The sequence below is a fragment of the Palaemon carinicauda genome, chromosome 2 (genome assembly GCF_036898095.1).
Source record: "Palaemon carinicauda isolate YSFRI2023 chromosome 2, ASM3689809v2, whole genome shotgun sequence".
In the NCBI taxonomy this organism is placed as follows: domain Eukaryota; kingdom Metazoa; phylum Arthropoda; class Malacostraca; order Decapoda; family Palaemonidae; genus Palaemon; species Palaemon carinicauda.
The window spans coordinates 192,217,236-192,233,866 of NC_090726.1; the positions used below are offsets into that span (position 1 = coordinate 192,217,236).

General features: G+C 35.8%; 2 protein-coding genes across 2 annotated transcripts in view; one reads left to right on the top strand and one right to left on the bottom strand.

Annotated features, from left to right (window-relative positions):
* LOC137628976 (glutamate receptor ionotropic, kainate 3-like) overlaps window positions 1-16,631 on the top strand; it is a 452,476-nt gene that overhangs the window by 192,058 nt on the left and 243,787 nt on the right. The window lies entirely within an intron of this gene.
* LOC137621690 (uncharacterized) overlaps window positions 5,188-16,631 on the bottom strand; it is a 43,638-nt gene continuing 32,194 nt past the window's right edge. The window contains exons 10-17 of the mRNA XM_068352209.1: window positions 15,039-15,359; window positions 13,406-13,651; window positions 12,872-13,174; window positions 10,217-10,534; window positions 8,872-9,108; window positions 8,209-8,511; window positions 6,429-6,528; window positions 5,188-5,326 (exon numbers count right to left, since the gene is read on the bottom strand). Of these exons, the coding sequence (XP_068208310.1) occupies window positions 5,221-5,326; window positions 6,429-6,528; window positions 8,209-8,511; window positions 8,872-9,108; window positions 10,217-10,534; window positions 12,872-13,174; window positions 13,406-13,651; window positions 15,039-15,359 (1,934 nt within the window). The 3' untranslated portion in view covers window positions 5,188-5,220. The remainder of the gene's footprint in view (window positions 5,327-6,428; window positions 6,529-8,208; window positions 8,512-8,871; window positions 9,109-10,216; window positions 10,535-12,871; window positions 13,175-13,405; window positions 13,652-15,038; window positions 15,360-16,631) is intronic.

Below are 16,631 nucleotides of genomic sequence, written 5' to 3' on the forward strand. Positions count from 1 at the left end.
CGATCAAAATTTTAATATGTTGCAGTTTTTCACTGTTTATATTAATCAGTTTCCATTTGATCTCAGACATTGTGAAATTTTAAATCTGTTATTATGTAAATTTCACTTCTGTGTAAATAATTAATTTCTTTACATGTGCAAAATAATGTATTTTCAGTAATTAACACCTTCACATTCACTGAACATTATCCAACTAGCTTTGATTTAAAACTAAAGGAAGTCTTAAAAGGGCATCCATAATGGAATCTTCCAAATGTTTATCAATGTTAGTTTTCCATGTTTCTTGAATACTTTCGCTCTTCAAAACCAAGGGAACTTTAATTAACCATAAGCAAGGTCTGAGAAGTTCACCTTAACTGTTCATATCTTCTACGTAGGATTTAAAGTTTAGATATACTTCCATGTTTAAAGGTTTAAAGGCAGCTCATGAGGGGCAGTGACAAAGTCTTATCAAGCTGGACAATGCCCTAGAGACTGAACATATATACATATGATCAGCGTCCAGCCCCCTCTCCACCCAAGCTAGGACCAAGGTGGGCCAGGCAATGGCTGCTGATGACTCAGCAGATAAACCTAAATGCTCCCCCAAACCCCCCATCCTTAGCTCACAAGGATGGTGAGGTTGCAGTGACCAAAGAAACTAACGAGTCTGAGCGGGACTCGAACTCCAGTCTGGCATTCACCAGTCAGGGACGTTACTACATCAGCCACCACAACCTTTTCTCCAAGTCATATCTTTCACATTGTTGGGGATGGGTGGAGTTAGTTCCCTGGTGCACTGTAAGCGTCACTGAAGAGTCTTTGTAACGCCCCGCTGAGTCTTAAGCTGGGTTTACACGGTCGAACGGTTCGTGGAAGCCGGTTGTCGAACCTTCTTGTCAAACGGCTCGAAGAGGTAAAGTCAGCCACAAATGCATAAGGTTTGTGGACAATGAAGCCCTGCCCACAAAAGTCAGGCGAGAACACACTTTATTCGTTCCGTTCGGCGAATGTGTTTTGAACCAAATACCGTGTTCACACGTTCGAACATCACTTCAAACACTTGTTTGTCGAACTCCGTTTGACTAACCGTTCGACCTTGTAAACCCCGCTTTAGCGTACCAACAGTTTAGCCTTTAATTTTACCTTCATCACTGCTTCCTTACTTTGCGCCATCAAACCTCTTTTGAACTATAACTTCAAATGACAAGTGTAGCTTCCCCTTCCCCCACAATGTTGCTCCTCTTTTTAATTTGGCCTTCATAGCCCAAGCATCAAACCTGATGCTCAAAATTAAGATCCACCTTCCCCCCCTTCCCCTCCCCCTTCATGTGGACCAGCAGATGAAAGCTCTGGTCATGGATTTGGGAGAGTCATGTTAGTTGATTGTCTAGTGTTTGATTTTCTTTCAAATTGCTGGTGAACGTTTTGCCTTCATTGCCTCGTTTTCCTTATTTTTATTTGTTGCAATCCAGATTGAAATGGAAGGCCAGATTGAGAGGGCTGTTCATACTTTGCTACCAATTTAAAGTTATATCGAACATAAAAGCTGTAAGCACGGTTGATTTTAGGAGAAATAGACAGCAAAAATACTTTTGCCAGAGGACGAAAGCCTTTAGTACATAAAGGACATCATTTAAAGGGTTGTGTGCAGATTTGTCTAATGAAATCTGGAAAGGAAGTAACTGAAGGGTATTTGCAGTTATTATTCAGGCCCTAGGTACACCCGCTTTTTCTAATTCGCTTCCATACCTGCCTCCTTTCTTCCGTCGAGCTGTTTAACATCTTTGCAGTTTTACTTCATAGTGTAACTAGGGGTATTTCTCCCAGTTGCCTCCCTGCACTGACTGGCCTCAGTGGGTCCAGTGCTGGTCCATTTGTATATATGTATATATAATAAGAAGGACAATGAGTGATGTTGTTATTCATCTTCCTACTCTTGTACTCTATTGATTCAGAACTGCTCTCTGTACCTATAATGCTAGCATAGGTCAACTATTTGAGCAATATTATTTGATCATATGGTATATATTTTAAAGGGAAACAGGTGTACTCCCCAATAGGTTTCATACTATGAAAATTAAGAGTAGAAAATACACACATACTTATATATATGTATATATATATACATATATATATATATATATATATATATATATATATATATATGTTATATATGTATATACTATATATATACAAATTGTATTTTTCATCATTTTTAAACGATCTAAAGGCATTTGTTAACTCTAGAGATTAGAATATTTTTTCATCAGAGTATGGGCGTACTTTCCTGATTGATTTTACTCTGCTGTTGAGCATGGGATCAGTGTCAGGTTTGCCTAACCTTTTTTCAGATATTAAGCCCTACATCTAAAATTATTAAGGTTCAAGCTGCAACAAATGATTATCACAGCCCTGAATGGTCTCCTTTGTTTCAGCACAAGGCCATACAATCCAAATTTACAAATCCATCCAAACAATCACCAGGAAACCTCATGTCATCCTGATAACACTTAGGGTTTACAAGCCCTTTTTACTTCCCAGTATAAGCGAACATCATTGAGGGAATTGTTGGTTGTACAGGTAGTAAGTCTGATCGCTTAGTTTGGGGAAGCAGAATTCATGGTAGTTGCTGTGCAAAGTTAGAAAGGCTAGAAATTAGATTAATCGATCCTTTGTGTTTTATTAAAAAATGACAAGTTTACAAATAGAAGATTACATAGTAGGGCATACACTGTCTTGTATATCCACCTGCAATGTTATGAAAAGGTCATTGAGGTAAAAGAGAAAAAAAGTACAAAACTGTTGATTGCTTCTTTAAGTTAAGAAGTTAAATTTTTGCCAAAAGAATTTGTTTTTGTTCTTATTGGACTACTCTTGCCAATTAGTGATTAATAAGAATAAGCTCTATTTGGTTGATCTTGCATCATATATAATTATCAAATATAGTTATTCCACTCTTAAGATATTTGTCACTTGATAGATTTTTTTTTTATTGTGGCATTCTATTTTATTTAGCAACCTCCACATAATGCTAACCTGTTCCCTTTTAGATATCAGACTTAACTGATTTTGTAATGAATGTATCCTTTTCTTCACTCCATATTACAAATTTAGCCGGGGACTGATTTGTATATGCATCTTCATAAAAGGAGATTAGTTTTACAGATGTGATATTACCTCAAGATTTAGCATTTTGTACAATGGCTATTTGGCTATTCAGAAAAAGCAATAAAGCGTTGAATTTCAAACCTGTAAAAATGGTATTGTGTATCGATTTTACTTTTATAACATAAAAAAAAGAATCTTAGGGACAGATCATAATTGATTCTCATCTATTTGATATCATCATTACTAATCTGCTGGTAATAAATGAGTAATTTCTAGAATATTCCATCTTTGTAAACTGGTTACTGCTGAAGAATTATTTGCTCCTTATAAAGGCTACACAAAATACTTCCAGAAAATTTTATGTTTATAACAATATCAACAGTGAAGGCCAGTTTGTCACACATTTCTAGATACTAGTAATGGTACACGTACACTGTAAATTAGTATTTTAGCTAGTCATAGCTTTCTCAAGGGGAACTAATGTAAAGAGGTATGTTCCCTAGTGTCAATTTCCTCTTTTCAGAGCATCAATAGATTAAATCTAGTAAAATTACATAAGCTTTAAGTGAGAAAATATCTGGTCACATTTGAGACTTGTCACAATCACCAAAAAAAGAAAAAAAGCATTAAGAATATACAGTTCAGGTAAATTAGAGATTTATTGACCCTTTTTAAAATACAGTTTTTTGCATGCTGGTATTACTACAGAATTTTAGATGATATTCATTTCGCACGGTAAAGCGTTAAATTGCCAGAGCGGAGAAATCTATTAGTATCTTTAAATAGACTGAGAGTCACCCAGTATGGGTAGTTGACTCAAGTTCACCAAGTCCTGAGCTATGCTACAAGAAGTCAAGAACCCTACCTAGATCAGAGCAAAAGTCTAGTCATAGTTCTCCCCCTCTCTATTTACTCAACTCTAGGGAAGCTCTGCCCTGTGGATTCTCCCTTACCAGGAGAAAGTTGGTCACACTTAGTAGAGGAAGAACAAAAACTGGTAGGACACGTCATAATCTCCAGAGATGGAGTTACACAAATGGTGCTAAATGCCCCTGCCGGGAGCCAATCCAAGCAATGACTCGGGTCTTGTGTAGCTGCCCACTAGGGCCTACTAGTTTGGACATGGATCTAAGGGCAGCAAACGATGCAGCACTCCAATGGGTAGAACGATGATGCAATAAGGTATGATGATGATGAGCGTGAGCAAATCTAGCTAAATTTTTATACAGTGTACATGTATCATAAGAGATGAAGTATGTTAGGGAAATGGTTAGAGACATAAATTTATGTGCATTGCAGGTGATAAACATTTTAATTGAAAAAAAAAAACTTGATTGTACCCCTGACTTAATATCTAATATACTCTAAACTATTTGTGGTTTTATATATCCAAAGGAGGCTTCGAAGATCATTAATAATTTTTTTTTTAATTTCAATTGTACTTTTATACTAACGCATTTATTTGAAATAGGATTTTTGATCAATCTCATATTGATAAGCAAAACGCATTAGAAGGCTGTCTAACACCCCCAGATTCAATAACAATATCTCCAGGAACCATAGATAAGTATTTTGACTACATTTTTGGGGCTAATTACATAGAGGACTGTAGTTTAGCGGATAGATTTTTATTTTGGAATTCTATCATTCTCTTGAAACCTGTTGATGGTATTCAACCCTTCCACATTAATATTTTATGTGGTCAAAGTGTTTCATGTTGGAGTTTTAATTTGTCATAAATTGAGGATTGATGTTGAGTTGGTATCAGGGTAAGATTTCCAAGTTCACTTTTGATCATGTACTATCTTTTCATTCAAAATAGTGAAGATTCTAGTATATCTTAAAGTTATTCTGTCTTTTGGTTAGCCAATTAATCCTAATTGTAGGGGTTATCTTCACAATTAAAGCCACAACATCTGGAACATCGGGTTTAACATTTCACTAAGCTAAAAGCAGAATTGAAGAATTGATCGGGACAAAGTTGTGACAAAGGTGTTAATAGTCATGGAAAGGCTGTGAGTTGTTTTTGTGAGTTGTTCAAAGGTAGCTTCTCAGATTAGCCATATATGGGTTTGAATGATTTCGAAAGTTGAGTGTTGTCCCATTAAATTATTTTTCGCATCTCTGAAATCAGGGTCCTTCAGTGGCAGTGCCTTCTCCCTTGTCTACTTGATCAGCTGCACTGTATTTGTAGGATGTTGCCTGGCTGCCAGATTCTGGCTGCTTCTTTTTCATGCTGTAAAGGCATAAAGTATAAAGATTATTACATGATGCAGAAAGCCTTTTTTAAATGTTGTTTGTTGAATTCTTGGACAAACATATCTTTCATAGTATAGCATAACCTAAAGTAGTTAACAGAGGTTTCTTACCAGTAAGTACATTATGACTATGTAATAAACTCTACCTTATAGATTATTATTAAAATAAACTTGCCAGCATATGTTACAGGAAGATCCAAAAATTTAGAGCACTAGGAGTAGGGAAAGAGTGGGTTGATAGTTTTTAAAGTTATCTGTTACATTCTTCACTAATTGTGTTTGTGAACTATGGAATCGAATGTCAGTGATCACCAAGATGAAATTATTCTATAGTTCGGTTGATTAGTTTTAGTGATAAATTTTATATCTTATGTATTCAATATTATACAATCAGTATTGCAATCTCTATTTTGTTTTCTTATCTAAAATACATTAGGTTTCATAGATGAATCCCATAACTGAAACCTATGAAGATACAAGAGTTGTGCTTATCAATACAGTAGTTTAAAGAGTATAGAATATTTACAAACGTCATCGTATCATACACATAAATTTGAACCATTATAGGACCCTCGTCAATGTTAATGGTTATTATGCAAGTTAAGGAAAGAATTTTTCTTTTGTGTGGGGGGAGGGGGCGGGGCAGGGGAGATTACATTCGCATATAGCCTTTGCAGTAAAAGTTAGGCATAAAGTTGGATGTTGTAATAAAATATAAACCAGCCAATAATGATGCGCGCATCATTATAGTGCTTTAATATTTACGGGTTTCAGCACACATCGTTGTACAAAAAGGGACTTTTCTGTAAATAAACTATGTCCTATTGTAGCAGTTTCAGTAATTTCTGGGAATACTGAACTACATTTGTTGAGTGAATAATACAGTAGTGCTAAAGAAAGGGTATCACTTGGGAACCAAACTCGCCATTCAACATCTATGGTTTTACGAAAAGGTCCTTTTCTACAAGTAAAGTAAGTCATTTTGTAGTAGTTTCATTCATTTCTGGAAATACTGAACTATATTTCAGTGAATAATACAGAAAGGCTAAGAAAAGAGTATCACTTGGGAACCAAACTCACCAGTATATCACCAGAAACGCGACGAGGGCCACACCTATTATGCCACCAACGACCGCTCCGATAATGACCCCAACGTTTTCATCTACGTCTGGTTTTCCACCTGGCAGAAAAGAGAAGAGCACATTGATTTTTAAAGCTGGACAGTCTAACTCAAACTCAAATGTTAAGATTTGATCTTGCCTGGGTGATGTGGAGGACAAATGCACGATATAACTGCTGCTGTCATTAACTATGTTGTAAGAATTCAAACAAAATCTGTATTTGGTTGAAAGTGGACTATATATACATATATTGTATATATGTATTCTAGTATAAATTTCGTATATTGGTATAAGTTTTAAAATGGGGTAAAGTCCCTATAGATACTGTGGCATTGAAAACTACTTAGTTACATATGAGAGAAGTGGGAAATATTTGATCTTCATGCAATGGCTGAATAATCTGGACATTTTTCACACTAGTTAAATATATCTCCAAAATTTTAAGATTTATTTTTTTTTATGAAAAGTTAGCCATTTCTTCACTCTACTTTGGAACATTTAGCGACATCCTTTCAACATGGGTATGAAATACCAGTTGACTCGTCTTCCTTCCTAAAAAGGAAAAAAATGATCAAAGTGTAATCATGATAATGATTGGGTTTGAAAATTTAGTTTCAGGGTCCAAATATTTCAATCTATTGAAAGAAGCTGATAGAATGCTAATGAAGCCCTAGGTAATTAAATGTGTAATATATGAATATATATAAATGTGTATATTATGAAATAGGAAAAGTGAAAAGCCTCGATTGGAGTTAATACTTTCGTCTAGTTGTTGACATCATCAGACTTATAATGAGAATAAAGATACATAGACATATTATTATTCAGGAAAGGCTGACCCCTATGGGATTAGCTTTAGTGATGACTTGGAGGATTATTGTTCCTCTAAATAGTGATAGCTTTCTGAAAGGTAATTATGTTCATGAACATCGTTAAATTCTTTGCCTGTTGTAAATTGGAATATCAACATTTAACATTTTGAGTAAGATGGGAAAATTGATTTATCATTAGTTTTTTAAAGGTTTCATGAAGTGAAATGCTTTTACAGGTACTTATATTTTTGCACGGGAAGGGAGCAAGCAACATGATTCGGAATATTTCATGTACTTATTGACATTATCAAATGCCACACAATACCTTAACAGGTCTCTAGGCCCTAGGGTAAGACGTTAGATATTAAAGTCAATTGGGTTGAAGGTGTATATCTTAGACCTCTTATTTCAGCAACAGCTGTTTAATTGGGAAGTAATTGTATCTCAGATCTGTTTAGGAATCAGAATTCTGGAAGGTCATTTTGGAATTTTGTTTTATTTTTAATCTAACATTAAACATACTCCAATGCATACAAAACAAGAGCAATCGTAGATTTCAGACATCCATCAATAAAGATTGTCAACATTTTACAAGTCTACGGACCAAGCTAGCCGTTTTCCATATGTTGATTGGGAATAAATATACTGTATAATAAAAAGGATAACAAACAGAATCGTGATTTCGATCCTGATTACCTCCGAAATTTAATGGACTCATCCAGAGTATAATACCTATGTTATCAACATTTGGTGAAAATCTGGTTAAAAGTTTTTATATATACTGTATATAGCCCTGCCTAAATTTGATGTAAATCCGTCAAAAAGATTTTATGTAACCTTGATAACAGCCAAAAGAACGGATAAATAAATGAATAAATAAACTCAAGTTAGTTTGTAACCTCCATGGCGGAGAAAATAATACATTACCATGGACCACGAGACTTGATGCAATTGCGTTTCCATCCATATCTGTTTTCACAATAAGGACATTAAAATCCTCTTCTCCTTCTGGCAAGGAAGGTTTGTGGAGACAGGTCACTGTATCAGGTTCACGTTGCTCCACCCCAGTTGCAACAAGACAGCTATAATCATGTTGTGAGAAGACTTTGCCGTGGTCCTTAGATGTGTAAGTCAGTACTTCAACTGGGAAGTTCTCTTTGTCTGTGAGTTGGAACTGGACCACAATCTTTCCATCTTCAGTGAGGGTCACGGTGGGCTCAGGGTTGATTTCTGAAAGTAATTTGTCCGTGAGATTTCAATCATATTTTATATAAGTCAACAGTGGAAGACTTTTTTTTTTTAGTTGATAGGAAAGATGGATGAAAGAAGAGTGAGAGCAGTTAGCTAACTAACCATGGTAGGGAATAGTTTGGAAAGTTGAGTATTATTAAGGATAATGTAAAGTGTAGTTTAACCCAAGGTATACACCTTGGTTTAAGCACAACTTAAGACTTATGTTCAAATGAGGTAATATGTCTACTTAATGAAGATAAAAGATTTTGCCAATGTGCCTAAGAGAGGTTTGACTTAAACACATGAATTACTTTGTGAAATGATGCATATCTCCTATCTCAAAGCTAGCAAACATACCTGGAATTTCTGTGATTCTCTCATCACACAACTTCACAACTCTGTCAGATGCCAGGACGTTTTCAATGCATCTCTTTGCCGAAGCAGGTTTTGTCGACGGGGTGATGTAGTAACAAGGACTTTCTTTTTCGGTGCACACCTCGTCTCCCATAGCAATTTCCGGGAAATCTTTATTTGTCGTCACTCTAAGGGACGTTTCTTTGTCTCCTCCAACCCACGTCACTTGCGACTTGATTTCTGGTTGTGACAGAAAAAAAATATTAGACTAGAGGTGCACCCAGTAGAATACAGATCTCGGCCTCGGCAGCTTATTTTTCGACCATCTGCTCGACTCTGACAATGACCTTTACCCTGGGACATCCAAATTGAATCACTTCCACGTCTTAACATAACAATTAATCCATGAAAGTTTCACTATATGAGTAAAATTGTGGCCAGGAAGTTGTTCAAACACACACAAACGGACAAACAGTGGTGAAAACATAACCTCCTCTCAACTTCGGTGGCGGAGGTAATGATTAAATTGAAGTTACTGAGAGTTTGTTAATCTGGATTTGAAGATCCTTACGAATTTACTTCGAAATATACCATTTTAAACTTTTTTATTTTTCAATGAAAAATTTAAGCTTTGTTACGAAAGTTTGAAAAATCCTGAAAGTTTTGAGCATGTTTCTAATAATAGTTATTTATCCTATCACCTGTATTTTGTCATTGATAAAGGTGATTATTTTGGAGATATATCTGAAATAATTTTTTATTAAGAACAAGGGTATTGTTGGAGGTATTTAAAGAACATTTTTAGTATTCTTTATCATTTTACTTTTGGTGAAACTCAAATACTGTCGTTATTGATGAGACAATTAAATGGGTTATTGAAGTTTAATGTTGATTTGCTGAAATTTAATTAAATGTTTGTATTTTAATGATCACAGTGATAGAAAGGAAGCGTTTTAAAATCATTTGAACTATTATACTTTTTTTTATTATATAGCCAGATAAATGTCTCCAGAAAAGCGAACATTATTATTATTATTATTATTATTATTATTATTATTATTATCATCACTAGTTAAACTGCAACCATACTTGGAAAAGCAGGACGTTATAAGCCCAAGCGCTCCAACAGGAAAAATTAGCCCATTGAGGAAAGGAAACAAGGAAATAAATAAACAAGAGAAGTAATGAACCATTAAAATAAAATATTCTAAAAACAGTAAGAACATTAAAACGGATTTTTCATATATAAACTATAGAAAGAGTCTTAAGTTACCCTGTTCAACATGAAAACATTTTTGCTACTACCCAGGAATACAGAAACGATCACAATACTGTATCTTAGCCTTACCTGAAACAGCCATGGGAATTACATCGATCGCAATCAGTTTATTTTCAGAATCCATGGCTTGGAATGCCATGGAATCTGATTTCACCAGTCTCCCGTTGAAGATCACTTCTGTCTGCGTGGAAGGGTTGCTTCCGTCAGCATTATTGGTGTAGGTGGTGATGTCTCCAGCGTTCTCTTGAAGCGTCAGTTTCCACTGGTGGACGTCCTGGAGAGACTGGTGGCTGAATTGGACCCTTATGTCATGCTTTTCTCCGGTGGCGTCGTCATCTCTCATGATCCGACTGACTTCTTCAATGCTAAGCTTATTGTGGGCATTTTCTGTTGGAAGAAGGTTAGAAGTCTCCAATATTGTGAAGATTAAACATTTTTCACTCATTCATGGCATTTCCGAAAGTACAGTATAGATTTGGGACATACAAAGCTAGTATAGCTTAATGAATTAATGCTGAGGCATTTCTGTGGGGAGAATGTTACAAATCTTCAATATTGTGAAAATTAAAAAATTTTCACTCACTCATTTAGAGCTTGTAGTTCAAGAAATGACATTTCTGAAAATACAGTATAGATTTGGGACATTCAAAGCTAGTATAGCTTAATAAATTAATGTTGAGGCATTTCTGTGGGAAGAATGTTACAATTTTTCAATATTGTGAAGATTAAAAATTTTCCACTCACTCATGTAGAGCTTGTAGTTCAAGAAATGGCATTTCTGAAAGTACAGTATAGATTTGTGACATACAAAGCTAGTATAACTTGATAAATTAACATTGAGGCATTTCCTGTGGGAAGAATGTTATAAGTCTTCAATATTGTGAAGATTTAACATTTTTTACTCATTCATTTAGAGCTTATAGTTCAAGAAATGGCATTTATGAAAGTACAGTATAGATTTGTGACACACAAAGCTAGTATAACTTAATAAATTAATATTGAGGCATTTCATGTGTGAAGAATGTTATATGTCTTCAATATTGTGAAGATTAAACATATATTTTACTGATTCATTTAGAGCTTATAGTTCAAGAAATGGAATTTCTGAAAATATAGATGTGTGACATACAAAGCTTGTATAACTTAATGGATGAATATTGAGGTTATTGCTAATAGGATAAAGTATCATTAGCAAATGATGAGATGCAATATCATTCGTGAATAATGACACAAAGTCTTCTTTGAATATCAAGATTATTTTGTAATGTTCAAATGGTTTGAAATTACAATTAGGGAACTGAAAAAGGGGAAAAATTACTTGAAATATACCATGGTACCTTAATTTTTCATGGGGTTCATTTCATTAGAAAGTACATTAGAATGTACAAAAGTATTTGAAATGAAACATTACCAATTCCCCACAGCTTTTAAAACAATACCATATCGCTGATTGGTTAGAATTATCTTGTCCAACCAATCAGCGATCAGGAAACTTTTCCGAGTTAAAAGGGCACCGCTGCGAGTCGATGTAAATCTGCCTCGCTTAAAGGACTACAGTAGCTGAGAAATCTCTCATTGTTGGCTTTTAGTTCAGTACAGGGTAGTTATTCAATGTTAGATATGATCTATTCCTATTTCTCCAAATAATCTTATTTAAAATAATCACTGAACCAGGTCTTCCTCTCGATGATGTAGCTCACCACCTGAGAAGGGTTGTTATGGCCCATTGGTAACGTCTCTGCCTGGTGATTACCAGACTTTGGGTTGAGTCCCGCTCAAATTTGTTAGTTCATTTAGTGCCCGCAACCTCTCCAACCTCGTGAGCCAAGGATGGGGGATTTGGGGGAGCCTATAGGTCTACCTGCTGAGTCATCAGTAGCAATTGCCTGAGCCTCTCTGAGTCTCTGGTCCTAGCTTGGGTGGAGAGGGACTTGGGCGCTGATCATATGTAAATATGATCAAACTCTAGGGCATTGTCCTGCTTGCTAGGACGTTGTCCTGCTTGCTAGGACGTTGTCCTGCTTGCTTGGGCGTTGTCCTGTTTGCTTGGGCAATGTCACCGTCCCTTGCCTCTGCCATTCATGAGCAGTCTATAAACCTAAATCTATCAATAATGTTGATGAAAATCCAATCAAGAGGAACAAGAGGTTTATCTTCATAATTTTATGTCATATTTATAACTGAAATTAGTTATCTGGATTTTATGGTATTTGTTATTTTCTCAATCATTAGGTAAAGGGTCCAAAGGATCTATAGTAAAGCTGGCTGAATTATTTTCAACTTAAGAGAATTAATGAACTTGGCTTTGAGCTCAATCATACTTTCTCTACTTTAATCCTATGTTGTCTTTAGATTACTTACTGTCAGAGTATTGAAGAGTACAGTAGATCACTTAAAGGTTTAAAGGCCACTCATGCCTTATCAAGCAGGACAATGCCCTAGAGACTGATCATATATACATATGATGAGCGCCGAAGCCCCCTCTCCGCCCAAGCTAGGACCAAGGAGGGCCAGGCTGCTGATGACTCAGTAGATATACCTATAGGCTCCCCGAAAACTCCCATCCTTAGCTCACGAGGATGGTGAGGTTGCAGCGATCAAAGGAACTAACGAGTTTGAGCGGGACTCGAACCCCATACTGGCATTCATCAGTCAGGGACGTTACCACATCGGCCACCACAACCTTTACTGTCAGAGTATTGAAGAGTACAGTAGATCACTTACTGTCAAAGTATTGAAGAGTAGATTTCACGACGTTATTGTCTTTGTCGGTTACCACAATGAGAACCATCATTTCTGTTTGGTCTTCAGGCAGGGTAAGATCATGACGACATTTCATCTGATCACCGTCTTCCCAGAATTTTCCTAATGGGAATCTGCATTTATACGGGTAACTTGAGAACACATTCGTCTTGTCTTGAGTGTCATAAGTTACCACCTCTACTGAGAGTTGTTCCCCTGCATAAGTAAACTCGACTGTTAGGCTTCCGTCTTCTTGAAGCTCGACCGGTAGCGGTTTATCTATTCCTGTTAAGATTGAGTTATAAATAAGTAATGATGGCAATTGGAAATTGCTACGTAATGATTAATTTTATGTAACCAGTTGTTATAAGCCTCTCATGATAATATTTTATCTAGACTTTGCCATGTCAGTGTTTTCTGTATAAAACAAACAAGAGAATTATGTCAAGAAGATGATTGTATTTTTTTATATTTTAAAGTTCCTACAGATAACCATTTATAGAAAAAAAAACTTACCCACAAACATCATTACTCTTTCGTCGCATTGTTGGAATGAAGATTCAGGTCCCAGAGAAACAGTTGCACATCTCTCGATAGAAGAAGGTTTTGCATCTGGGGCTATTATATAGCAAGGGTTTCTGCCAGCTATGCAGACATTTCCACTTACAGTTATGTTACCCACACGCTCACTTGTCATGACCCTTAATGATGACTGGGATAAATACTTTTTCTCACCAACCCATGCTACATTGGTTTCAAGATCTAAAAGTTTTTTGGAAAAAGATGATTATTAGTAGTCAACCAAGTTAATGCGGTAGTGAGTATATCAGAAGAATTTTTCTAGATGCAGAAATGTCGTACATTCAAGCTAGGTAGTGAGTATATCAGAAGAATTCTTCTAGACATAGAAATGTCGCTTATTCAAGCTGGGTAGTGAGTATATCAGAAGAATTCTTCTAGACGCAGAAATGTCGCTTATTCAAGCTAGGTAATGAGTATATCAGAAGAATTTGCACATTCAAGCTAGGTAGTGAGTATATTAGAAGAATTCGCACGTTCAAGCTAGGTAGTGAGTATATCAGAAGAATTTGCACATTCAAGATAGGTAGTGAGTATATCAGAAGAATTTGCACGTTCAAGCTAGGTAGTGAGTATATCAGAAGAATTCGCACATTCAAGCTAGGTAGTGAGTATATCAGAAGAATTTGCACGTTCAAGCTAGGTAGTGAGTATATCAGAAGAATTCGCACATTCAAGCTAGGTAGTGAGTATATCAGAAGAATTTGCACGTTCAAGCTAGGTAGTGAGTATATCAGAAGAATTCGCACATTCAAGCTAGGTAGTGAGTATATTAGAAGAATTTGCACGTTCAAGCTAGGTAGTGAGTATATCAGAAGAATTCGCACATTCAAGCTAGGTAGTGAGTATATCAGAAGAATTTGCACATTCAAGCTAGGTAGTGAGTATATCAGAAGAATTTGCACCTTCAAGCTAGGTAGTGAGTATATCAGAAGAATTTGCACATTCAAGCTAGGTAGTGAGTATATCAGAAGAATTTGCACATTCAAGCTAGGTAGTGAGTATATTAGAAGAATTCGCACATTCAAGCTAGGTAGTGAGTATATCAGAAGAATTTGCACCTTCAAGCTAGGTAGTGAGTATATCAGAAGAATTCGCACATTCAAGCTAGGTAGTGAGTATATTAGAAGAATTTGCACATTCAAGCTAGGTAGTGAGTATATCAGAAGAATTCACACATTCAAGCTAGGTAGTGAGTATATTAGAAGAATTTGCACATTCAAGCTAGGTAGTGAGTATATCAGAAGAATTCGCACATTCAAGCTAGGTAGTGAGTATATCAGAAGAATTTGCACATTCAAGCTAGGTAGTGAGTATATCAGAAGAATTCGCACATTCAAGCTAGGTAGTGAGTATATCAGAAGAATTTGCACGTTCAAGCTAGGTAGTGAGCATATCAGAAAACTTCTTCTATACGCAGAAATGTCACTTATTCAAGCTAAGTAGTGAGTATATCAGAAGAGTTCTTCTAGACGCAGAATTGTCGCTCATTCAAGCTATGTTTATACCATACAAAAAGGTGTACCTCAAAAGTATTAATTGAAATACAAGTAATGAAGAGCTTCCTTACCTGTGATATCCACTACCTTATAGTCCATAGCAATATCCTCTGAACTATCCTTAGCCTGAAGTAGGTAAGAATCTGACTCAATGAGGTTACCATTGAAGATTAATTCTGTTTGGTGAGTAGGGTTCTGTCCATCTCCAGGTATCTTGTACTGTATGGAACCCCCTTCATTTGTATGTTGGAAGAATTTCCACTCAACAACGTTATCCAGAGGTTCATGTTCAGATATGGTGATATGAATGCTATGATTTTTCCCTGTAGGATCATTATCATTCATGATCTGAGTTATTTTTTCAATGTTCAGCGAGTTGCTTGACAGTTTCGCTGCAAGATAAAAAATGTTTTGATTACAAAAGATTTATTTAGATACGTGATTCTGATTTTGAAGGTAATGTCATTGAGATTAAATTGGGTATATATTTAGTAGAGGGATATCATCATCATCTTTTCCTACACCTATTAACGCAAAGGGCCTCAGTTAAATTTTGCTAGGCGTCTCTATTTTCTCCATTCATCTTCTACTTCACGCTTCACAGTCCTCAGCCATGTAGGCCTGGATCTTCCAAATTTTCTAGTGGCTTGTGGAGCACAGTGAAACGTTTGGTGAACTAATCTATCTTTGGGGAATGCAAAAAGCACACCCATCTTCATCTACCCCTCACCATGATCACATCCTCGTATTATTATTATTATTATTATTATTATTATTATTATTATTATTATTTCTTGCTAAGCTACAACCCTAGGTGGGAAAGCAGGATGCTATAAGCCCAGGGGCTCCAACAGGGAAAATAGCCCAGTGAGGAAAGGTATTAAAGGAAAAATAAAATATTTTAAGAATAACAACATTGAAATAAATATCTCCTAAATAAAATATAAAAACTTTAACAAAAAAAGAGGAAAAGAAATCAGATAGAATAGTGTACCTGAGTGTACCCTCAAGCAAGAGAACTCTAACCTAAGACAGTGGAAGGCCATGGTACAGAGGCTAGGGCAGTACCCAAGACTAGAGAACAATGGTTTGATTTTGGAGTGTCCTTCTAGAAGAGCTGCTTTCCATAGCTGAAGAGTCTCTCCAGTATGATACTCGAGTAATCAGAGATATATAGGAATTTCAGTTATGATAGTTATTAATGGAACCAGTACTGCATTAACCCATAGCGGAGTCCCTAAGCTTCTTTGGGTCCCTCGATATCCACCAACGTCCAACCCCCCGCGAATTGTATAACCATTTTTCATACAATTCATTACAATAATATTAAAAATGAAGTAAATAATCCATAGTTTTGACAGTTAATGTTAAAAAGAATAATGTTTCATAACCCTCTAGGCTTCATCTTAGTCAGCCTTAGGGGTATTGCAACATTGATCGTAACTTTTTTAGATTTTTTTAAAAAGATTACACTACTTATTTATTTGAGAGCTGTATTTAATTTACTTGAGCCCTCAGTATTAATTATAATTAGCTCCACTTTTAATGAAAAAATGTTGAATGTCCATGTTATTGCCTTGAAAACAGAAAAGTAGGCATTTTTTAGTTTCCATAGCGCTTTATATTTTCGTATTTTTTAAATATATTCCTACGTATTCCTATTT